The following is a 24,128-nucleotide window of genomic DNA, read 5'->3' as shown; positions in this document are numbered from 1 at the left end:
ACGTCACTTGCTGCCTCTGGATCCTTACACAAATGTAACACGCTGGAGTGCCCACTGTTTAGCTAGATCATCTGAAAACCCTGTCATCTGTCCTTTGGCACTGTTAGACTCTCAGGTGTGGCTGATAACAGATGGCCTATATTTTACAACAGCAGACAGTGACAGCTTCTTCTGGAAACTACTTTTTGCCCTTACCAGCACTAGAATTCGAAATCTAATTTGTGAAGGTAACTAACCCTTATTTCCTTCCTGTCCTTATTTCAAAGATGCACAATACCTCTAATAACTACTAAATGGTAGTTTCTAAACTTCAGTGTCAGATTGTTCTAGTGACTGGTGTCATTCCATTAGATTCGTATTTCTTAGCTTGTCAGCATACTATCATCCTTGCTTGGCCAATTTTCTTAAAGAAGTATGTATAAAACAATGCCACATTTTGATAACTGTGTTTTTAATGATACTACTCTCCTACCAAAATGTCATTAAAATATAATACACCTAAGTTTTATGTGATTTATAATTGTCTTGCCAAATTTTAATTTCAGAGCACCTCCAATTAAGACAATGTAAACAGTTGTTAACAAAGCAACAGACTAAAAATCTCTTTTCAGTAAGATGAAATACATTTTGGTGATAGTCAAATTGATTACATAATCACTTTCGCCTTGATGTGGGCTTGGTGAAGTGGCATAACATACATACCATAAGGAACACACCTTGGTGTTTTTTCAGAGCCAACCTTGTGGATTTTACTCCTTGATTTCAATAGGTTAGGTCAATCTTAATCAGATTTTATTATCTGCTTGAAACATTCAGGGTACTGTTCACAGGTGTCTCATTTTTTACTTTGCTCAAGAAATAAAGCATATAAAGCTGTCTGCTTTCTTTTATTCAATATGCTTTATTAAATAATATTATTGATGTTTCAGCTGTTACTGGGAATTCTTATTAAAAATAAACTTCTGGAGAGTAATTCCTTAAAGATCATAATGCAGTTGAGATGGTTCAGTACACATTAAAAATAGGTCTATTAAACCTAAATAAGGTTTCCAATTATTCATAAACCAGACTATTTAATTTCAATATCCTAACTGCTAATGAAATTAAGGCAAATTGTTTGGCATATATTAGAAATGGCTGTAGTGGTGCTTTAACAGTTCGATACTACTTTGCGAGGGGTGGTGGGAAAGAATGGTCAGTATCATCACAAGTGCCTAAAATGCTGCCAATCCAAACTACAATTAAATAAATTTTGCAGAAAAAGGAAAGACAAGAAAATATTTAAGTCCAAAGGTTCTTTCCTCCGTGAATGAAAGTATTTTTGTTTTCTTACACTAGCTTATTTTCCTCAGGTTAAATATAAAAGGAGTGTTTTCGTTGCAGCAAAATAGTTATTATTGCATGTTAAATAATTTCAGATGTTTTGTCAATCAGGCTGTTTCAAAGGTCACACTCAGGGAAATAAACTATTAATTTTAAGTTTATATTATTACTTGGACTTTAGAATCTGCAGAAGGCCCCCAGTTTTTAGTACAACATAATCTTACCATACAGACTGTGAACGTTTAACAGCAATTCAAATGTAGGCATCATAGCAAGTAATATTTTCCTTTTCCCTTTTGCAATAATCAAATAAGATTTACCTCTAAACAATTTCAAAAATGACTTTATTTTCCACAAGTACACTGATTTTAATTCGAAATGTAAACATCCCTGGATCAGAAGATTCAGTATATATATGGGGCTTAACAAATGATTTCCTTCTTTGACACTCATTGCACTGGAATAATCAATGGTCAGCTTCTGTTTGTGAGGTGAAGTTCTGAATTCAGAACAGGAGAGTTACAGGAGTGGCACTGCCCTCAGGTTAGAGTTGAATAGCAATGGGCAGAGAGCCCTGAATTAAAGATATATTGCTTTTTCGTTGAACAGTAGAGCTAGAGCACAAGATTCCAAGTCATTTGGAATAAATGAGTGATGAGAGTCCTCCTGAGATGCCTAGACTAAGACACCTACAAGGGAACAATGCAAAAGAAGGAACATAAATTGTGAGTTTTGGGAGAAGTTAAGGGCTGTTAGCATTAAAAGATCAGATAACCCACTCCTGTTGACAAACACACATTACTTTACAAAAAGGTTCACCATTTTCACTGATAAACAGCAGCTGGTGTAAACTCAATCCATGCAAATTAGGCTTAATAAAAAAATCAATTCTCATAAAGTAGTAGGTAGATACACAACACTCTGAATTGATATAACCAGAGAATTAAAAAGCTTTAGAAGTATTAGACAACTTCTCACCCATGAGAGGCAATTATTGCATTTGTTATTCAACAGAAAGTTAAGTGATTAGTATCATTGTGCTCATTAGTCTTTGTAGAAGACAACTTTTTTCCCACAGTTGTTACCCATATTGCAGGAATATATGGAAACACAACAGCAGCACATGAAGTCACATCTAACAGTTTATGCAGAAAGGTGCAAGGCTTTTCTGCACCACATTTTGTCTTTGTATTAAGAATAGTCTTTCCTTAGTGGCTCACTAAAACAAGTTAATTTTGTTTTTACCATTAATTTACTCAGAATTATTAGTGAAACAAGTTTCACTGTTCTTATTGAACTAAATTAGAGACATATTGCTGTTTTGGCCTGTGATAATTTCAGTTACTCTTTTGAAAAGCACCTTAGTCTTCTTCATTCAACTTGCTTGTACTTGAGAACTTAAAAATTTTTCATAATGAAGTTTGAAAAAACAATTTCTCCTTTATTACTGTCCTGTTGCCAGAATGAGTTTTTGTAGGTTAGTTTAATGTACTCCAGATTGTATTATAACCTCTACATCATTATCAACAATCCTTGTAAGTTGATCAACTTTTTGCTACAATATAATTCAAAACAGGTAGGTATGTGATAACCATACACATTCATCATTGTGCTATTAAAAAAAACCCATTTTGTGAACATTTTTAAAGAAAATCATCATTTGCATATCTAGAATTTAATTTCCAACTGAATGGCCTGAAGAACTGCTTCAAACTGCCCCTAAGGTATACTAAACCACACCAGAATGTGACACTACCATAAAACAATTTTAGCAAACTTGGAAGAAATGCATTATGCTTGTGTCAGGTTTTACAACACAGTGACATATCATGTTTAGTAGCATCTTTTTTGTAATTTGTTTTTTAAGAAAAGTCATTAAGAATTTGCTTTTTCATTCTATTTTAAAATTTGGGAACAAATATTCCTTCACTCGGGCCTCTGTAACCCAGTGTGCAAAAAGAGGCAAAGGCACATACTGCTTCCCTACAGGGTCATCGCTTCCCACCAATAGCAAATCTCCCTTTATTACAGATACTAGAACTCAACTGCCACATGGGCAAGTCAATCAAGAGGGCTTAGACAACAGCTGGACAAATTTTAATGTGTTTATTTCTACAGTTTGTTTTTATTAAAAGTTTTGTGAAAAAAAGAGTCCTATAAATAGTAAAAAGGGGGAAACAGGAGTGTTCCTTGGCCTGAAGCAAATGGTGTCAATACATCTGTAAACAAGGTAAAGCTCAGCCAATTAAAAGGACAAAAATAAAACTAGTCACAACACAGCTGTTCATTTCAAGCGGTTGGGAGTGGGAAGTGTTTTGTCCCAAGTTTTGGTGCCCTAAAGTGGCCAGCAGTATAGTTAATTCTCAATCTTCTAGCGTTGATCATCTGTGCCTCTCTCTCTTCCTGCAGAAAACTCACCCTAGATGAAGCAAGCACTGGCTCTCTCCTATTTGAGGGACAGGGTTCTGAGAACACTGCCACCAACAACACAGCTGGAATCATCAGCCCTCTGGAACGTTAGAACTCCTGAGAAAATTTGAAACAGTCATGAACATTTTCCTCTACTTTTGCAGGAAAATACTGGAAGTAAATATGGGCACAGAATTAAACAGCTGGCTAAGGATGTTTTACATTCAGTTGTTTGGAAGCATACCGATTCAGCTCCTCTGAATCTTATGGTTAGAAAATACAGAATTACCCTATTACTTCTTAAAGTACACTAAGACAAAAAAAGTCACTTGAGGATAATATAGTTTTTGCATTAAAGGTGAAGCTGCAACAAGAAATCTCTCAACTCAGAGATCTGGAGACTCATCGGGAAGCTCTAAGTGACCATTTGTCACTGAGATATGCAGATGCTTGAATTTCTTAGTAGATGCTGCCAGAGTAACCCAGATGTGGTTACTGGGCAAGGGGAGGAAAGAAAATAAATCTTGCCCTCTACATGCATAGTTACGTTTGGGGGTAATCCCCCAACTCTGGAAAAATGGATTTAATTTTCACAACGACTTAATTAGGCCGGACAGTTCACTTTAAATAGTAGCTCATCTCTTTAAACCTAGCTTTTATCAATGACTTGAACTAAAAACAATTCAAACCACTAGGTCATGCAAAGTCAGTAAGTTAGAACTATAACAATAAGGAGTAAAAGGGCATAAGGACGTAAGTGGAAAACAAACCCTATTTACCCAAAGAGGGGGGCGGAGAAAACCACTTAGTGTATTTTGTATAGGATGGGGAACAGAGAAAAGGAAATTTTCATTATGGCTTGAGGATGGAAGCGCTTCAGATAAGACCCCTGCCCCCTCCCCACAAATCAAAACCCCAGTGGCAGTGACAGAGCCAGGAAACAACCTAGCTTCCCCGCCTACTCCGCCCCCCAAACGGTGCCCGGTGGCTGCAGTCCAGTCGCCGCGCTTCGCAAGGCTCCCGAGGAAGCGGCTACAGCCCATTCCAGTAGATCCAACGCCCAGGCCTGGGGGAAGGAAAAGAGCCCTTGTGATGGGTCGCGGCCAGCCAAGTCCAGATACGAGTAGGGCATGTCTTGGGCCCACCAATCCCGGGCGCCGGCGGCTTCAAGGGAAGACCTTGGGACCTGGATAGGGCTCCCCCTCGCACCAGAAGTCATCGGCCTGCGGGGTCTCCAGGAGCCACACCTCTCGGGGCAGGTCACAGGCCGAGCCGGAGGCCTCCCTGGCCCTGACAGGCTCCAGCACCCGGTAATAGTGGCAGTCCCGGCCGTCGTCGGGGTCGTAGGGCGGGGCCAGGATGTCCAGGAAGGCAGCGGGCCCCTCCACAGCGTCGATCTGGTGCAGGTTGTCCCGGTGCGGCGTGAGGACGCAGGGGCCGCTGGCCGCCGTGTACTCCGCCCGCGAGCGCAGCACACCCGGCCTGACCGCGTCCCGCTCCCCCGGCTGCAGCGGCGGCTCGAACTGCTGCTCTGGTGGCGGGGCCCGCGGCCGTTGCCCGCTGCCCACCTCCAGCTTGTCCATGCAGCTGATGCGCACGGTGCCGTAGAGCACCTTGAGGATGCCGTGCATGCCCGGGTGGTCGTGCAGCGGGATGGAGGTGCCGCTCTTCAGCAGGAACACGCCGAGGCTGAAGCCGTCTGTCTCGCAGATGTGCATATAGGTGACTGGCGGCAGGTTGGGCCTCAGCGGCTGCAGGGTGGCCTTGCGCGGGGAAATGTTCAGGTCCTCCGCGCGGACCTGGGTCAGCAGGCTCTTCAGCTTGCTCAGGTTCTCCGGGAAGCCCTGCGACATCGGCGCCTCGGGGCCTGGCGCCTCGCCGCGGTCGGAAGAGCTGCGGCTGCCCCCGCTGCCCCGGAAGGTGAGGCACGCCTGACGGGCGATCCGTTGGATCAGGGAGGCCATGTTGTCTCGGGGCATGCCCTGCTGTTCCTCTGCGTGCCGAGGCCGGCCCCCTCCGCCCCCAGCTTTCCTCCGACCCTTGCGATCCCCGGCGGCCGCCACGGCTGCCCGCAGCCCCCGGCGAGGCAGGAGGCCCCGCAACTACCAGCCAGTGGGGCGCGCGGCACTACAGCCGCCCACCTCGGCGGCTACGCGCCCGCAACGGCCTGGCGCGCCCGCCTCGCGCTCCCTTTGAGCGCGCACGCGCACGGCCCACACCCCGCACTCACGCTCCGGGAGCAGGTACCGGCCGCGCGGACGGTGGTAGGCTTTGCCTTACGCCCGAAGCTCCATTCATGCGGCCCGCACCTACGGCGGTGGTCAGGCGTTCCCGGCGCCTTTCAGAGCATGCTGGGACTTGTAGTCCGGTATTCCGCATGCGCTCTCAGAGTTACCTTTGTCAGCTGGAAAAGGAAAGGATTAGATATGTGGGTCATAAAGCGACCTTTAGTACGGTCCCAAGGTGTTTGCTTGTTTGAAGAAAGGCGAATTGGGGCACCAGAGAAGTAGCCAGTTAACTACAACTCCCGGCATTCCTCAGCGGGTTGGGTGACGCACTTCCGGCGTCTGGCCCGTGGTGTGGTGGAGGCTCTTGGCAGTCTCAAGGATCCAGGCAAAAGGGTCGTTAACCTTCTGACGCCGCTGGGTCCCGGTCAGCGTTCCAAGGTCGCTTTCCTGTGGCCTTAGCCTTGGGAATGAGGCTGTTGAGTTAACTTTAGCTCCTTGTGGCCGTCCAGGCGGCACTGTCTGCCACGGGGGTTACGGGACCGCGCTTTCGTAATTTCCTAAGTTTCTGAGGAGATGAGAGGGTCGAGATTGTCCCTGGTGAGCACCACAGTTACTCTACCCAGCCGTCCCCAGCTGTTGTTTGCATCCGGGTCTGATGACGCTGCTCCTCTGGTTACAGAGCACGATAGTTTTTTGGTGGAACTTGAGAGGCTGTTTGCTGTGGTCACCGATTCTGTATACTAATGGTTATCAAACCTTAGATTGCCCAAGAAGCGTTTGGTTAGGGGAGGAGGGGAGCTTTTTAAAAATACGGATGCCTGGTCTTCATCCAGAGATTGGTTCATTAGATGATTCTGAGGCATCCTGTGAGAAACCTTGTTGTGGGAGAATCAGGCAAACTCTTGACCTTAACCTTACCCTGAGTTTAACGTGCTTTTGGATTTCCAAAGCTAAACAAGGGTTTCTTACTCATTTTGTAATTGGAGTGGTGCAGTAAATTCTCTCCAGTTAAAAAAAGGCATGCTTTTTTAGTGGGCTATGTAACCTATCTAAGGAGCACTCAGTATTTGCCAGGCATTGTGTTAAGTACTTTACCTAGTGAATATTATACTAATCCTCACAGCAACTGTTAGGAGGTAGGCATTATTATTATTCCCAGTTTGCAGATGAGGGAATAAGTTGCAAGAGGATAGCGAATAATTGACAGGGCCTAAGCAGAGCAGAAGTAAGTACAGTTTTACCAAAACTGGCAGCTTGAATTGGTGTTAAAAGCACTAAATGTGGAGTTAGGGTATTGTTTTTCCAGCCTACTGTGCTACTTACTGCTACTTAAAGTTGTCTGTCTTTAGCAGACTCTGCCCTTTTATATCCTCAGTTTATTTACTTGTAGAATCTGGAGTTAGGGTAACAGTTATTCTGAACTCTCCTTACTCATCAGAAGACCCTGGGGAGCATTATAAATATAAAGATTTGGGAGTCAAACCCGAGAGATTCTGATTCAGAAGAACTAGTGTGAAGCCCTGAATTTTTATTTTTAAGATGCTCCTTAAGTGATTTTTAATTATCAGCCCAGTTTGAAAACCACTGCTAGATCTGTAAATAATGAACCAGTTCTTAATATTTGGTGATTTCGATTGAAAGGGTGATTGTTTTAGAAAAGGACTCAAGTTTTATTCGTTTTCAGAGGTTGCCATGCCATTAAGGTGCTTAAATGTATTGTCAAAGTTCACATAATGAAATCCCATGCAATCTTTTTCTAAAGTGAGGAATATTTAAATTAAGAGAAAAAAATGCCCTCTCTTCATTTAAAAATCTGGATTTTTATTTATTGATTTTATTTCTATTAAGGTATAATTAGTGGGAGATGTAGACTCCATAGATCACAGACTTTATTAACACATCTGTTATTTCTTAATAGTTGTCTGTACTTATTTAACTGAAGCTCATCTATAAAATGAGATCTTAAGATACATGTGTAAAACACTGATGATACCATAGTAGCTGTCTCGTAATAGTAGCTATTATTATACTTTCAAAATTGTTAAAAGGTGTAAGGACCAATGAATTTAAATAATATTGAGCAAATATTGAAATGGGATTTGCTTGTCTTGAGAATTAGGTTCAAGGTAGAGATTTTTTTAAAAAAGATTATTTTTACTGGTTAACTTCACCGGGTAATACCATCCCTCAGGTCCTTGCTGTTCATTGTTTGGCCTGAGAGTTCAAAGTTTCCTAAGACTGTCTTTATCAGAGTAACCTGGGGGTATTTGTTGAAAGTGCAGCTTCTCAGATCATCTCAAAATCTTCATCTGAATCTTTTGCACATTTAAGTTTTTAAGAACTGCTGAGTGTCCATAAGGCATATGGTACTTTTTTTAGGCCACAGACAGGCTACCTCCATAATTCCTTTTTTTTTTTTTTTTTTTTTTTGGTGGTACGCGGGCCTCTCACTGTTGTGGCCTCTGCCGTTGCGGACCACAGGCTCCGGACGCACAGGCTCAGCGGCCATGGCTCACGGGCCCAGCCGCTCCGCAGCATGTGGGATCTTCCCTGACCGGGCATGAACCCGTGTCCCCTGCATCAGCAGGCGGACTCTCAACCACTGCGCCACCAGGGAAGCCCCTATAATTCCTTTTTGAAACTGTCCTTAAGAGCTGCTCTAATGGATGAGATCCATCCTAATGGCTTTTGCCCTAAAGAAGCATTTTACAACATTTGGCCTTCTGCCCCACTGCCAGTAGCATAGGCTGACTGGGTTTCTATTACCAATAACGTCCTTCTTTTTATGCTCCTTGTTCTGTTTTCCTTTGTGTTGCAGTAAGCAGAATGAAGACCAAAAGACATTCAGAAAGGAGAACAGACAAAAGAGAAGTGATCGTGAACAAGTGCTAGAAATACAAGACAGAAACAAGATTTGGGAAAAGTTTGGGACAGATGGAATCTATGATTCGATAAATGGTGAGTATTTATTAGGTACCAGGCATTGTTCTAGGCTTTGAGGATTTGGCAAAGAATATTGGAATTCAAGGAATTTACGTGTGTGTGTGTGTCTGTCTGTCTGTCTGTGTGTATTTTGGGGTTGGAGGTTGTTACACAATACAAATAAATGAGCAACATAATTTCAGAGATGAGTTTATAAAGACAAACAGGATGGCGGTGTGATGGGTGTGTGTGTGTGTGTGTGTGTGTGTGTGTGTGTTATTCAGTTGTCAGGTGTGACCAGAAGATAATATTTGGTTCTGAATATTAAGGAGTCAGCTGTGGAAAAATCTGGGGTCAGAGCATTCCAAGACTAGGAAAATAGCCCTAAGGATGTCAAACAGAGTATTGGAGACCATGACTTTGACCAGATGTAAAGGAGCTTGGTATAATTGGGAACAAGAATGAAGGCTGGTGGGGATGGGCTATGTAGTGACCTTCAGAGTTCCTGGAGGGAGATGAAGTTGGGGAGGTAGGCAAGGGACATATTCCACAGGCCTTATAGGCCCTGATTGGGGTGTCACAGGGAGTTGAGGGCCATGGTAAGGAGTTGGATTATAAGTGTTGTAAGAAGCTTTCAGAGAGCACTGGGCAGGAGAAAGACTTGATCTGTTTTACACTTTTCAGAGATTGGTGGGGGGGATGATGTAACAGCATAGAAAGCCCAGCTGAAGGCAGTCTAGAGAAAAGAAAACTAGTGTAAAGATTAGCAATATACTTTATAGGTGGAGCTGCAGGGCTTGCTGAGGAGCTGTTGCTTTGGCAATCTATTTCTTAAAGTATATTCTTTTCGCATGTTCTTTTTCATGAGTTGACAGCTATGTGGTGATAGGTAAGACTGACAAAGCTGAAATCTCAACTCCTGCCCACATCTAACTATTAAATTTAGGAATGAGGGAAGCACACAGAAGCATGAGTAAAGCTGAGATTTTTTTTTAACAGTTGCTTAATTAATCAGGAAGCAAGAAGAATTGGAAGAGCCCCCAGCATGCATACACACACACACACACACACACGCATACACACACACACACACACACACACACACACACAAACACATATACATATCTTTTCTTAATTCTACCTGCTCATTTATATGATCTATTCATTCTTTGGGAACTTGGCTTATATTTTATCTTTCATTCTTCTTCCCTTGGCCCTCTTCTTTGTGAGGACTTCTTTTCCTTAATTAATGGGATAGATCATCTTCTGAGTTTTTCTCAAATCATTTTTCTTTCTTTTTAAAAAAAATTTAATTAATTAATTAATTTTGGGGGCTGCGTTGGGTCTTTGTTGCTGTGCGCGGGGGCTACTGTTCATTGTGGTGCGCGGGCTTCTCATTGCGGTGGCTTCTCTTGTTGCAGAGCACGGGCTCTAGGTGCATGGGCTTCAGCAGTTGTGGCTCGCAGGCTCTAGAGCGCAGGCTTAGTAGTTGTGGCACACTGGCTTAGTTGCTCCGCGGCATGTGGGATCTTCCCGGACCAGGGCTCGAACCCGTCTCCCCTGCACTGGCAGGCGGATTCTTAACTGCTGCGCCACCAGGGAAGCCCTCAAATCATTTTTCAGAATTCATTTTGTCCATCTCTTTTGATCACACTTGGACCCAGTCAAAAGAGTACAAAAGTACTGACATTCTCAAATGCTCAGTGTTCCTAGCCTACAGTGGGCTAGTAGTTTTTTTAAAGTGGGCAGGAAGGTTTGTTTTTTCCCAGTACCTCTTGACAACTTACTCCTATATCTGCCTTTTAATTTGCTATAGAACATGATAAATAAATTGATAAAAATTTTTTCTACTTTTGGACTCAGTTGTACTTATTTATATTTGAAATATTTTGGGTTTCTAGTGTAGCTTTCCTTTCAGTTTTTAAGAAATTTAGCATATTTTTCCATTCATTATCATGAATGAATGTCAAGTTGTAAGGAAAAATAAATAGTTGTGAAGGCAGAAGAACTAGTTCTAGGCATGGCAAACATCGGTATTTTCTTTCATCTCCTTTATCTAAAATTATTACAGCGTAACTCTTCTTCGCTCTGTCCATCTCCACTAAGGTCTTACAAAGTAACTCTGCTCCACTCTACTCTGATTTAAATTTGCATGGTTATCTGAAATCAGATCACTTTGGTACATGGGCTGTTCCGTTAAGTATGCCAGGCCCAGTAGTTTGTAGTGTTCAGGTCAGACTTTAGGTGTTCATGTTGCACCAAAAAATTGCAGAGGTTGTTTTGTGTGATATAGCTTTGTTTTCTGTGTGGTTCTACATACTGATGAATGTAGGGTTGGGATGGAGAAGGACTTAAACTAACTTCTTTTTCTCTTCCTTGCCAGGGTCTTTTTTCAGGCAATGGGAGGCAAAGGAGAAAGAAATTAAAAATTGGGAGCATGCAGAGAGAGGTTGAGGGGGAAGCAAAAAAAGGTGTGGCTTTTGCAAGTCAATAACGTAGAGAAGTTTTTGCTATGCTCAGTGTGAAGCATAGCCAAAGGCCAGGAGTCACCATTTTTGGAGGTGATTTAACACTCCCCTTAGCAATTTGATATTACTCTCTTTTTTTTTTTTGCGGTACGCGGGCCTCTCACTGTTGTGGCCTCTGCCGTTGCGGAGCACAGGCTCCGGTCGCGCAGGATCAGCGGCCATGGCTCACGGGCCCAGCCGCTCTGCGGCATGTGGGCTCTTCCCGGACCGGGGCACGGACCCGCGTCCCCTGCATAGGCAGGCGGGCTCTCAACCACTGCGCCACCAGGGAAGCCCCCTTTACCTCTCTTAATTAATTTTTTCCCCCAATTTCATGCTTCTTGTTTTTCTTTCCCTTTTTTTTTTCCATTTAAGAAGACATGAGGTATCTCCACCTCCTCCGCTTCCCCATCTGTCCTTTTCCTCTTGGCTGAAAGAGAGATGTTTTTTACTTTATATTTATTTTAATTAATGGATTTGAATCGCAAATAGTGAAACAGTTGATGTTCATCTTCAAGAGGCAGTGAAAGGGAAAATCATCCTCTTTAACTTGGCAGAAAAGAACTGGATGTTCATTGCCGGTGCCTACCTGAAAAATGGCTGCGAAAGGGGCAGAGGAGGGTTCCAGAATTCTGTGTCCTTGAAAGGAACAGGCACCATAGCCCAGAATCAAGGGAAGTGGGAAAACTCTTGAGAATGAAATCATACTTTCTTGGGAAATGCCTTTCTCAAGGGATGCTTAGTAAATATTGCTTGATGATTTATGGTCCATTGATTTAGGATCAGATTCCCTAGGAACAGACTATCAGGGTGCAATTCAATTGCTTGAACACTGATTAATAAAATCCACCATAAGTTTATCATCTTCTCCTTTTCAGTTAGGCAAGGCAAATAATAACTTTTTTAAAAAGTCTGCTCCCGGGGCTTCCCTGGTGGCGCAGTGGTTGCGCGTCCGCCTGCCGATGCAGGGGAACCGGGTTCGCGCCCCGGTCTGGGAGGATCCCACGTGCCGCGGAGCGGCTAGGCCCGTGAGCCATGGCCGCTGAGCCTCCGCGTCCGGAGCCTGTGCTCTGCAACGGGAGGGGCCGCAGCAGAGGGAGGCCCGCATACCACAAAAAAAAAAAAAAAAAAGTCTGCTCCCTTGAGTGTTCACCTTAGAATACGTCCTGAGACATTTGACTGACTTGAAATAAATAGGGACAGTATTACATGTGTTTCTTTGGAAGAGTAAAATGCTACTAATCAAAGCCTTTTGAAAATAAGCAAACAAACCGAAAACCTTGTCCAACTAGTTGCTCTGTTACAGCATTTAGAGGAAGCCTGAGAAATGACGGTACAATTTGAAAGTGGAAAGCAGGAATCAAGGAAGAAAGAACAATAGACTGGCAGGATACCAGTTCTACTTCTGGTTCTAGCAACCCAGTGTGTGACTCTGGGTAAGTCATTTCACTTCTTGGAACCTTGGTTCCCTTATTTATAAAATGAATAATTTAGTCTAGATGATTTACTACTTTTCTTCCAGCTTAAAAAAAAAACTTATGAATCTAAAATATTATATAAAATTAAGTAGTATAATTTCATCCTGTGAAATACTGCAGAGCATCACAAAAGGCACTTTTTAAAATGTATTTTTAAAAGCAGCATGTGACGAGAACACTCAGTAACATGCATACAGTGATACCTGATTTCTCCTTTGTGTCTGTGTTGTCTACCTAAAGTAGATTATCTGGACATTTCCTGAATATAAATTATTGAATAAAATGAGCAAGAGCTCTTGTTTAAAATAAGGTTTACCGTTATTGTTAAGTTTCCATAGTATTTTTTAAGGAAAACTTTTTTTTTTCATTCTAAGCATATATTATGCAACAAGAGTGCCATGTATTGCTACTGGGAAAAGCAAAACATGCCTTGAGTTAACTACTCATTTCAACCAGACCTGCTGAGGTAATTGACAACCAACATCATAGCTCTAGAAATTCCTCTAAGGTAGCAGAGCTTTAGTTTAATTAGGTAATTAGCTGTGGTCAGCCTATAATGAATGTACAATTAGAAATGAATTTGGGCTGCTGAAACCTATTTTTCCTCTTTTGTGTTCTTTTGCTTTCATTAACAACTCTTAACTACTGAACAATTTATCTCTTCACGCTAACAATCAACTTTATTATCATCAAACTCTTTGCAAGCGATAAAGCAATGAGACCTGAGGTTGGTTGCACAACATTAAGTGATTATGTTAAGTAATGCCATTTATTTGCCTAGCCATCCTGCTGTTATATTATGCCAGACAAATAGAGCTTTTAAAAGAAGTGCACACTACTTGATTTTGATGATTGCTTTATTTGTCAAACCCAAGCAACTAGTAAGAGATGTACCTTAATTTAGAGTTCTTTCTCGTTGGCTTTCAGCAAACTTGAATAAAAGGAAACAGTTCCCTAAATCTACCAAAAGCAAAAGCCTCAAAAAACAACTTTTTTTTGTGTGTGTATGTGGCTTGAAGAATCTTATGTTTGGAAGGGCTTGAGATAGAATTCAGTAAATGAAAGCCTTCACTTGGCCATCTTTTCCTGTTTGGGGACAGTTTTTAGTCTCATGGATGGCAGAAGGAATCATTATGGTTTTCCTCACATTCCTCCACTGTACGTCTTTCCCATCCAAAATGGCAGAAAGGAAAAGGAAGAAGAGAGGGGAGTGACAAAGGGATGAGAGGGAGCTTTCTGATGTGGGAGAGCAGAGGTCACCAAAGAGGTGGACATCATGTTCCGAAGACTTACTAAGTGTTAATGTCAAGAAGATGTTTCTGTTGTTCTGGTTCTGGGCATGTAAACTGAAACACACTTCGTTATATTTCAGTCAGAAATGGGTTTTGAAAAACGGACATTTTAAGTTTCTATGGGCACATTGTACATCTACAAAGAGATATGATTTGTCATAATCAGAAACCAATCTGATTCCGTTAGAATTTATAGAGTCCCTAATATACAGAGTGTTCTTATAAAGATGCTGTTCTGCTTATCAATAATCTAAAAAGATTTGAGGGAGTTAAACCCAATGTTAGAAAATTAGCTAGCCAGTTAATAGCAGTTTAGGAATTAATTGAAGAAATATATTGCTTACTATTTAAGCAGAATTAAAAATGTATAAACAGAATTTTTCTTCTGATTGGAATATGAACATTGGCTTATAATTTCTTATCTTGAAGCGTCCCATCTGGCTGGTCTTAGAAATATTTTTCCCCCAGCAATAACTAGCAATTAGAGTTTCAGAAATGCCAATTTTAATCAAAACTCTCATTTCCAAAATAGAAAAACTTTTGTGAACTATATAAAGACTCTTCGTTTTATTCAATTGACTGTTTTGAAAAAGTAATTTAAATAATTCAGAGCCAGAATTAAGATGTTCCAGAAATGCTTAGAAAATAGTGCAAATCCTTCCAATTATGGTCATTTTTAGTCTTACCATGGGCGCAGTAATTTCACTGGCATTAATGTTTTTAATCATTTAAATATCAACTTTATAGGAGTTAAATCATGTAAAAGCAGGGTTTCTCAACTTCGACATCATTGACATTTTGGATTGACTAATACTTTGTTGTGGGAGCTGTCCTGTGCATTGTAGGATGCTTAGAAACATCCCTGGCCTCTGCCCGCTAGATGACAGTAGCACCAATTGCCCCCCACTTCACCCCATGGTGATAACCATATATATCTCCAGATATTGGCTGGGGGGGGCAAAATTACCCCTGGTTGATAATCAGTAATGTAGAGTAGGACCTTGGCAACTTCTTTCTTTAAAGGTATTTCAATATTAAAAAAATTAAGTGTGTTGAATTTGGATGTCTAGGTAGTCTTTAGTCAGTGAAGTCTTAATAGAGATAGAACAAATGAATCAGAGCTTTGCTGACCTCCAGTTTGGAGTGGTTTGGGGGGGCACTAGAAGAACACTCCTGCTCCCAAATTCCACTTGACTTTCCCTAATGGCTTGCTCTAGGGTTGGAAGTTTGCATTCTTAGAATTTGTTCTTTCTGTCAAAATGCAAATATTCCTGAGAGGAGCATCCCTTTACACTAAAACTGAAAGTTTAGTTTTTAGCTAAATACTAGCATGTTATTAACATATACCTACTTTTTTACTTCTGACAAGGTCCTTCAGGAAAAGGACCCAGAAGAAAATTACCTGGGGAATTGAGAGTTAGTGGGTGAATGGGAAGCAAACATCATGTGTGGGAAAAGGAATGATTAAAGGGAGGTGGAAAACACTAAAAAAAGATCTTCTAGACCACATTTTTAGTGGGTCAGCCTGCGTCGCTCTTGCCATGTTTCAGTGTTTGTTTTTTTCCTACTACTCCATGTATCTTTAAACTCCATTCTTTTTCTTTCTTTTTTTTTTTTAAGCAGCAAAGACTCTATTTTAAAGTATTGTAAAGTATTGTGTTGGCCAAAATGTTTGTTTGGTTTTTTCGTAAGATGTTATGGAAAAATACGAACAAACTTTTTGGCCAACCCAATAGTTTTTTGTGTGTGTACTTTCTTTGCCCCTCTGTGTTGGGTATCACAGGTTAATTTTTAAAAGTTACGAGTAAATCTGAAAGTCTAGAGAAACATTGACTAGATTACCTGACATTTAAACCTGTCATCCACGCTGATGGAAGAGGTGTGAATGATGTCAAGCCTGCTTTTCCTCCATTGTTGTCTGGCATTGTTGCCAGTCAGTGACTGGCAGTTTCAGGCCTATAAGAGGGCTTCCTGGACCTTCTAGCATCACTCAATGGGTACCATAAGGGATGGCACTGCTTGTGGAACTCACAACCCCTCATAAGTAGATGCTCAGGCTATACTCAATTTAAAAAACTTTCTGAAGATTAAAATAATGGTCCATTAAAAGGAACTGTCTAAAACATAGGAGACATGGAGATCTGATGGCAAGCATGCTGAAGACTGTTCCAGGATATTTTCATAAATGCCTTAGTATCTTCCACACTGAGTTTCCAGGTAGTTATAGGATTTCAGTTACTCAGGGTGGGTTTTTGTCTGGTTGACTTTTTTTTTTTTTTAATGGAATTACTGTTTCATGGCACTCAGACCAAGACCAAACCTTTAAGTATAGGTTCTGTTTATTTTTGTTTTTTCTATCCAGTGTCACTTGCCTTTTCATTTCCTGATTTCTTTCTAAGATGAGGGAGCCAAAATACATCATAGATCACAGCTAGATTTAGACAACAGGCATCTCCTTCACAGGGACCTTGGCAGAGCCTGATTTATTTATGACCATTTCACTGCTCACTATGTAAAGTTATGGATTCCTTGACGAGTTACTGATCTTATACCTTCTAGTGGTTAACCCAACCTGTATTCAAAAGTCCAATTGAACAGCAAAGTAAAATAAAATATTTTTTCTTGTTTGTTTCACCAGTTCTTGCTATAGTTTAACATTCTGCATTGACCTTACTATTTTTTTTAGGTTCTTTGCCTCAAACTGGACTAAATGGTTCCTCTTTTTTAGTTTTGACTTACACATATTATATAAGCAGTTGTCTTAATAGTATACCTGACTGATAAATTTCACACTTATCCCTTTCAGCATAATTTTTCCAATTTAGTATTATGTTTTTACCTTTATTCTCTCAACTCAGATTTTCCCACAAGCTTTCACATGAAGATAGTGTTTTATTATTGATAATAGTAACAATAGTACACTAATACTGATGGCCATATGTGTTCACCTTTTAATAATTTGTGTTAGCCTTTTTTCTTCTTAAAAATGTAGGAATCTATGAAAATGATACCAATCCTGCTTTCAGATATTGAGTTTCCTTGTTCCCCTTAAGGTTGTTGTTGTTTTAACAATATCAGACAGACATATGCTTTTCCAATTCTAATAGATATACATTACTTCACAGAGTGGTACTTACAGATAAGGTAAAAACACTGAATAGAAGTTTAAATTGTTCCAAAGAAATAGTAACTAGGAAAAAAATCTTTAATGATTTTTGAATTCACATTATCTTTACTTAAATTACCTTTTGTTCTTTATTGTTAGCTACCCTGGCCCTTATTTATTCAGACAGACATTTGTAACCAACCACCAATTAAAAAAAAGGTGCATAGAAATCAGGGACTGAATATGAAAACTGCTGATCTAAACTAAGTAAACCCATTTTAGCCATGTCCAGGACAGTCAGAATCATGCTATACTGTTCTTAGATTATATTTCTCTAAACATACACAGTGTGTATGGCAGGAATTATCTGGTGGCATCAACAGAACAGTCATGAAATACCATAAACCAGAACAAGTGGTCTCTTACTATCTTGAAACTCCATAGATTTTGCAGCAATTCCCTAAGTGATATTACTGATAGAAAGTACTTTACTTAATAAATTGTTGACCAAAAAAACTTCCTATAAGCATTTTAGAAGACATCTCTGGGCGTATATATTTGTTTTAAAATTTTGCAGAAATGAAACTGCACCATTTAGTTCCTTGAAAAACTCCTGCTTCGGGCTGTGCGTCTTTCTGGGGTTGATGAATATGGTCGCCAAACTTATAAGAGGTAAAGTGACAGAAGCCCACTCTGCCACCGCCCTCCCCTCAGCTCAGGCAGACTGTGGGGATCCAAGATGGTGCTCCCCGGGCCATTTCCTCACTGTTGTGGGCAGGGATGGGAGAGGGGATTCATGTATTGGTTTACACATTTCTTGAGGACAAAGACTACATCTAATTAACATATTTTCAGCAGAATCCAGGATAATGCCATGAATATCTTAACACGTGTTAGTGACTGAGAGGCTTATTCCTTTTGCACTCTTTCAAGCAGGCACATTCTGGAATATACTCCTGGCAGAGATGGTAATTGGGGAATGTCCTGGGGAAATGAGGACAGCACTGCAGCGGGAAAGAAAATCTGGTGCAGAGATACTGATTTAATGTATAATATGCCCAAGTGATGGAAGGATGGATTCTGAATGGCTTTCCTCTTTCTATTAAAAAAGGGTGGGGGGAAGATAAATAATCTGATGGCACTGTCACTCCCCTCCTCTCCTTTCCCTGGTAAGGGGTGTGCCTTAGGAAGCACCTCTGACCCCGGACGTAGACACTGACTAAGAAGAGAGCATGTTGCCCCATGTGTGTTACTGCCTACGGGATGAGCTTTACCCGAGGCCTGGAAAGGGTCCTAGGAGGAGATTGCCTCTGCCTCACATCTTCTGCTGGTCCTTTGGGTTTCACAGGTAAGCCGGGCGCTTTCCTGGGCCCCTCTACTGGTTAGTCAGGTGGTCTGGGAAGGCTGCCCTGGAATGGCCAGCAGTGGATGCTGAGAGAATTGAGCCCATTCATGACAACTTTGATTCCCTGAGAGATTTTGAACTAGAGGGAATTATCTACTTAGTTCTTATTCTACCTTTAAAAGAGAGTTAAGTGAAGTGCCAAAAAGTATCACCATGGAAATAAGCACATGAATCACCGTGGAGACCTCAGAAGCTCTCAGGTTTCAGTTATCACACATCTTCAGAGCTGGGTGCGATTTGGGGAGATAAGCACCCTGGGACTGCTTTTGGTACGAGAAAGCAGTGTGGGGACAAACTGCCTAACAATTCTCCTTTAGTGTCCTGCAGATGAACTTGGTTGTGCTGTAACTGTGGTCTGTTCCCCCCTTTCCACCTTCCCTCTACTCAGTGCTCTCCTTACACACACCCAGAAATGCTCACTTTATCTCACTCTTGGCTCAGTATTTGGCACATTTCTCCTGGAAACCCTCTTCTTGTTTTGGTTTTGGTGCCGATATTCTCTTCTGACCTTGAGTCTTTGCTCCTTCTCGATCCCCTTCATGCTTCCTCTCCTCTGCTCAGCCCTTAAATGGTACTGTTTGGTCCGGAGGGCCTTTCTTGCCCTCTCCTGTTCTTTACCTCTTCCTCCTTCACCTAATGTGGTTAATCTTTTTTCCTCCCATCACATTTCAGTGTTCCATAAACTCCAATTCCTATGCCCTCCCGATTTTTGAAATGAATCCTTATAAGAATATAATTGCTAAGTCATTCCTCCAGCTTTCATTAAATAACTGATTTGTGAAAGTACCGTACTAAACTCTGTGGAGAGAGAGTGGGGGGCATACATTTCTGCTGGTGGGGAGATTATAATCTACCTCAAAACTGGATACAGCGGGGCTAGAATGAGAACAGAAACAGGCTGTGGGAATTTGTGTAGGATCATTACATATTAATAAAGAAGTAGAGGCTCACAAAATACATGGACGTCAACCCTAAGCAAGATGTGTTAGAAGAAGCTTTTCTGAGGCTGTGTAGCTTGACCTCCACTAAAGAATTGGGAGCAACTTGATAGAAACGAGAGAGTAGAGGACTCCAGTGGAAAAACATGATGCAAAGGCTCAGCCCGTATTCTCCCACTTGTGCTTCTACAGAAGTCACACGTTTTTCTGTTGGCCTTGTGTGCATTGGGTAGCCCATAGAGGCACAGTCTGGGTTACTTAATGGCATTCTCTCCAATCTCCTGGTAATCTTGCCTGAACTTTCCCACCAGAGCGTCTCCTCTTTCATGGCCTCTCCCCGATACAGTCAACAGTGTGTGTTCTCTCCCTCTCAGACATTTGTTCTCCTGCTTGGGAAAACCCACAGCTACGCACTGCAGCTGAAAGCCAGGGACAGGCTGCAAGTCCCTAGTCGACACATTTTATTTTTAAACGTGCAAAATGGACTTTAGGTAATGGTGCAGATTTTTGCTCTAAAGGTAAAACAAAGAGAATTTAATTCCTAAATGAACAGGATTAGTGAAAATAAATTTTCCATTTAGTCATAATCCCACTGTATGACTTAGTCTATGGTGAAGAATGTAGGAAGCCTGGTGGATGCAACTATTTTGGCCCTTTGGCATCCGGCTTCTAATTATTTAATTCACAAAGTACACTTCATACTGCAATGTTTATTTTGTCTGAGAAGAAAAATCTTTTTGGTATTTCTTAGTGGTTGTGGAATTTTCATATTTTAGCACATGACTGTTGTAGCATGTTAAAATTGCATTGGTACGGCAAGAAATGCTGTTGGTGGAGATAATAGATTTTTGTAGCAGCAGTCTTCTTGGTACTTCTGGATGTAGGATTTGGAACTCTGCTTAGATTTCAGCAGGGGTGAGGGGAGAGGTTAGAGGAATCATTTCACACAATGAAGGTGGTGAAAGAAATGCTCAGGGAGCAAAGAAAAGGGCGTTGTAGACTTTTAAAAGTTACTGATTTTACTCTTACCAAGTTGCTTTTGAAATAAAGAGGCAGTCCTTGTGTATAGCAGCTCCCTGGGGGTCAGAAGAAAGATGAAGTAATGGTGTGTCTGTCAGAAACAGTAATAGAGAATTTTGTTTTATGATTCTGATTCGTAGTCTGGTAGTTCAAACTTTCTAATAATAGCTTATACTTAGACATTTTGTTCTTTAAGTTGCTTAGATAATCTCAATGACAACAGGCTTTCTCATTTACATGCTTCATTTACCTGGTATTGTTGGGGAATGGAGTTCTCACAAGAAAATTTGCTAGAAAATCCATTAAAAACAGAAAACCTATTAGTTCTGAGTTACTAGAAACTCAGAACTTTCCACCATTGACTTGGTCTTTCATTCATTCAGCGAATGTGTATTAAACACCCTCTCCATGCATTAGGTACATGTCTATGGGTGAGTGATATAATAGTGACAAGACAGGCAAGATTCCTGTTTGCATGGAACTTACTCTAAAAGAGGGGAATAAACAATAGAAAGAAAACAAAGGAACAAGATAATTTCAAAATGCCCCAAGTACTGGGGTAAAAATAACATAGTGAATGTAACTGGATGACTACTTTAGTCTGGAAACAAACCTACTTGGTGAATGTAGCATTTGAGCTGGACCTAAAAGACAAGAAGGATCCAGATCCAGTTAAGATCTGGGTAAACATTCCAGGAAGAGGTTTTAAGGCAGGAATAAGCTTGGTAGCTTGAATAAACTAGTTTTGGGGGCATGCTAATTTTTAGGGTATACTAAAGATTATTTTTTAATTATCTTAATAATAGGAGATAATTCATACCTCCTATCCTTTAGATCCTCTCTTTTCCTGGTATTATTCTTTTTTCTGTTGACTATCTCAGTGGGTCATCCCCAGAGAACCCTCCATCCCTTTGGTGATGGTATAGCCTAGGAAGAACCAAGGAAGATAGGCAAATTTGTTGTTTTCAGTAGACTCCACTTACACACTCATTACAAATAGGGATGGGGCAGCAAAGAGGAGGCTGTGGGCTCATAGAGTGCTAACCTGTATGAACCCCACTTCTTCCTCCTTGCCTGGATTTTAAAGTTCAGCACCCAGATGTGGATCCAGATGCTTGGGATTAACATCTTCCACCTCCTCTCTCCTCCATCTCCACATGCCAGAGTGAACTCATTCTGGTTCTTTGTCCCAAGTTGTTAACAGTTAAGATGAGTAGACCCATGCAAACTGTTTGTTTCATTATATCATGCACTTAAACTATGAGTAGATATAGCCCTGACTAGATATAGACTCTCTCCTAGATTCTTCTTTTCCTCTGGTTTATTAAAGGTGGCTGTTACTATGAAAACATTTTAAAAGAACCTGGATGACTTGAGGAGTATCACATTTTAATCCATGGAAAGTGAGCAAATTTATTCCAAAATTCACTGGCATTTTCCAGTGAAGGTTAGTGGATCAAAGGTATTCAAAACTTTGTCCAAGATCTTTGGTATGTTGTAAATATTTAGGCATTGCCCACAACTAAGTTTTCTTCAGTATTTTACAAAAGCCATCAGTTTTTTCTGCTTGGTTCAGATGCTAATGTGTAATCCAGTTGTAATGTTCATACCCTGGACCTGACTCTTTTGATGGTGCTGCCAGAATATTAGACAGTTGATAAAAGAACAGATCAGTCAAGGAAGTGTGTACAAGTGAGTCAGTGAAGATAAATGATCTTTTATTGTGAAAATAGTATCTAGTCACTATTTCACAACTGAAAGTCCCCCCCTCTTTCACACCCACTAGTCAAGCTTCTCTTCTATTTAATATTCAACATAAAATAGTTCAGCTCTCTGGGGGCCCTGGGACTTCCCCAGTGCTACAGGTTGTGATGTGTCTTTTCACACATCTAGGCTGGGGAAACCCCACACTGGGCAAAGAGCCAATTTTAGACCCAGCAGCTCATTAAGAAGATTCAGAATCTAAGGAACCACAGAGAGACAATTATAGGAAGGAGACATATATAGGGAAATAATACCTAAAGCTGGCAGTCTGACCAAGTTAACAATCATCTCAATATCTTAGAAAAAAAACAGACTTACAGACTGAGAGAACAAACTTATGGTTACCAGGGGGAAGGGTTGGGGAGAGGGAAAGTTAGGAAGTTTGGGATTGACATGTACACACCGCTATATTTAAAATGGATAAGCAACAGGGAACTCTGCTCAATATTATATAACAACCTAAATGGGAAAAGAATTTGAAAAAGAAAAAAATACATGTATATGTATAACTGAAATAAAAAGAAGAACAAAACCAACCAACCAATCAACCAAACAAACAAAATATCTTAGAGGCAGGGGGATCAGTGAGTGAGGCAGTATGGAAATTGGGTAAAGAAGTTACTTCACATATGTGGAAGGGAATGGTATGAGTAACAATTTGGGGGAGAAGATAAGGTCATTTATTTTATGTTTTTTTTTTATATAATAAATAACTTTTAAGTGTAGTCATCATGATGTATGTTAGGTATTTAGAACTTACTCATCTTTCTTTTTTTTTAAATTTAATTTAATTTATTCTTATATACAGCAGGTTCTTATTAGTCATCAGTTTTATACAAATCAGTGTATACATGTCAATCCCAATATCCCAATTCGTCACACCACCACCCCCACCCCCCGCCGCTTTCCCGCCTTGGTGTCCATGTGTTTGTGCTCTACATCTGTGTCTCAATTTCTGCCCTGCAAACTGGTTCATCTGTACCATTTTTCTAGGTTCCACATATATGCGTTAATATACGATATTTGTTTTTCTCTTTCTGACTTCCTTCACTCTGTATGACAGTCTCTAGATCCATCCACGTTTCAACAATTGACCCGGTTTCGTTCCTTTTTATGGCTGAGTAATATTCCATTGTATATATGTACCACAACTTCTTTATCCATTCATCTGTCGATAGGCATTTAGGTTGCTTCCATGACCTGGCTATTGTAAAGAGTGCTGCAATGAACATTGGGGTACATGTATCTTTTTGAAATATGGTTTTCTCTGGGTATATGCCTAGTAGTGGGATTGCTGGATCATATGGTAATTCTATTTGTAGTTTTTTAAGGAACCTCCATACTGTTCTCTATAGTGGCTGTATCAATTTACATTGCCACCAACAGTGCAAGAGGGTTCCCTTTTCTTGACACCCTCTCCAGCGTTTGTTGTTTGTAGATGTTCTGATGATGCCCATTCTAACTGGTGTGAGGGAATACCTCACTGTAGTTTTGATTTGCATTTCTCTAATAATTAGTGATGCTGAGCAGCTTTTCATGTGCTTCTTGGCCATCTGTATGTCTTCTTTGGAGAAATGTCTTTTGTCTATTTAGGTCTTCTGCCCATTTTGGGATTGGGTTGTTTGTTTTTTTAATATTGAGCTGCATGAGCTGTTTATATATTTTGGAGTTTAATCCTTTGTCAGTTGCTTCATTTGCAAATATTTTCTCCCATTCTGAGGGTTGTCTTTTCATCT

The 24,128-nt window shown here is 40.9% G+C and overlaps 1 protein-coding gene and 1 long non-coding RNA gene across 3 annotated transcripts in view; one reads left to right on the top strand and one right to left on the bottom strand.

Annotated features, from left to right (window-relative positions):
• Nucleotides 1-3,415: 3,415 nt before the first annotated feature.
• ADO (2-aminoethanethiol dioxygenase) lies at nt 3,416-6,012 on the bottom strand. Its single transcript, XM_007115780.3, has one exon. It carries the CDS (start codon nt 5,709-5,711, stop codon nt 4,899-4,901), a length of 813 nt encoding a protein of 270 aa, XP_007115842.1. The 5' UTR covers nt 5,712-6,012; the 3' UTR covers nt 3,416-4,898.
• Nucleotides 6,013-6,122: 110 nt separating this feature from the next.
• LOC114484477 (uncharacterized) overlaps nt 6,123-24,128 on the top strand; it is a 142,662-nt gene continuing 124,656 nt past the window's right edge. For both annotated transcript variants that reach the window (XR_003677413.1, XR_003677412.1), the window contains exons 1-3: nt 6,123-6,557; nt 8,779-8,918; nt 12,696-12,825. This is a non-coding gene — a long non-coding RNA (uncharacterized lncRNA). The remainder of the gene's footprint in view (nt 6,558-8,778; nt 8,919-12,695; nt 12,826-24,128) is intronic.

This window comes from Physeter macrocephalus, chromosome 20, assembly GCF_002837175.3.
Source record: "Physeter macrocephalus isolate SW-GA chromosome 20, ASM283717v5, whole genome shotgun sequence".
Lineage (NCBI taxonomy): Eukaryota > Metazoa > Chordata > Mammalia > Artiodactyla > Physeteridae > Physeter > Physeter macrocephalus.
The sequence above is the reverse complement of the archived record's forward strand: the minus strand, read 5'-3'. Positions and strand labels throughout refer to the sequence as shown.

Coding starts and splice junctions, on each gene's coding strand:
- ADO (XM_007115780.3), bottom strand. CDS start 5,711: ATGCCCCGAGACAACATGGCCTCCCTGATCCAACGGATCGCCCGTCAG.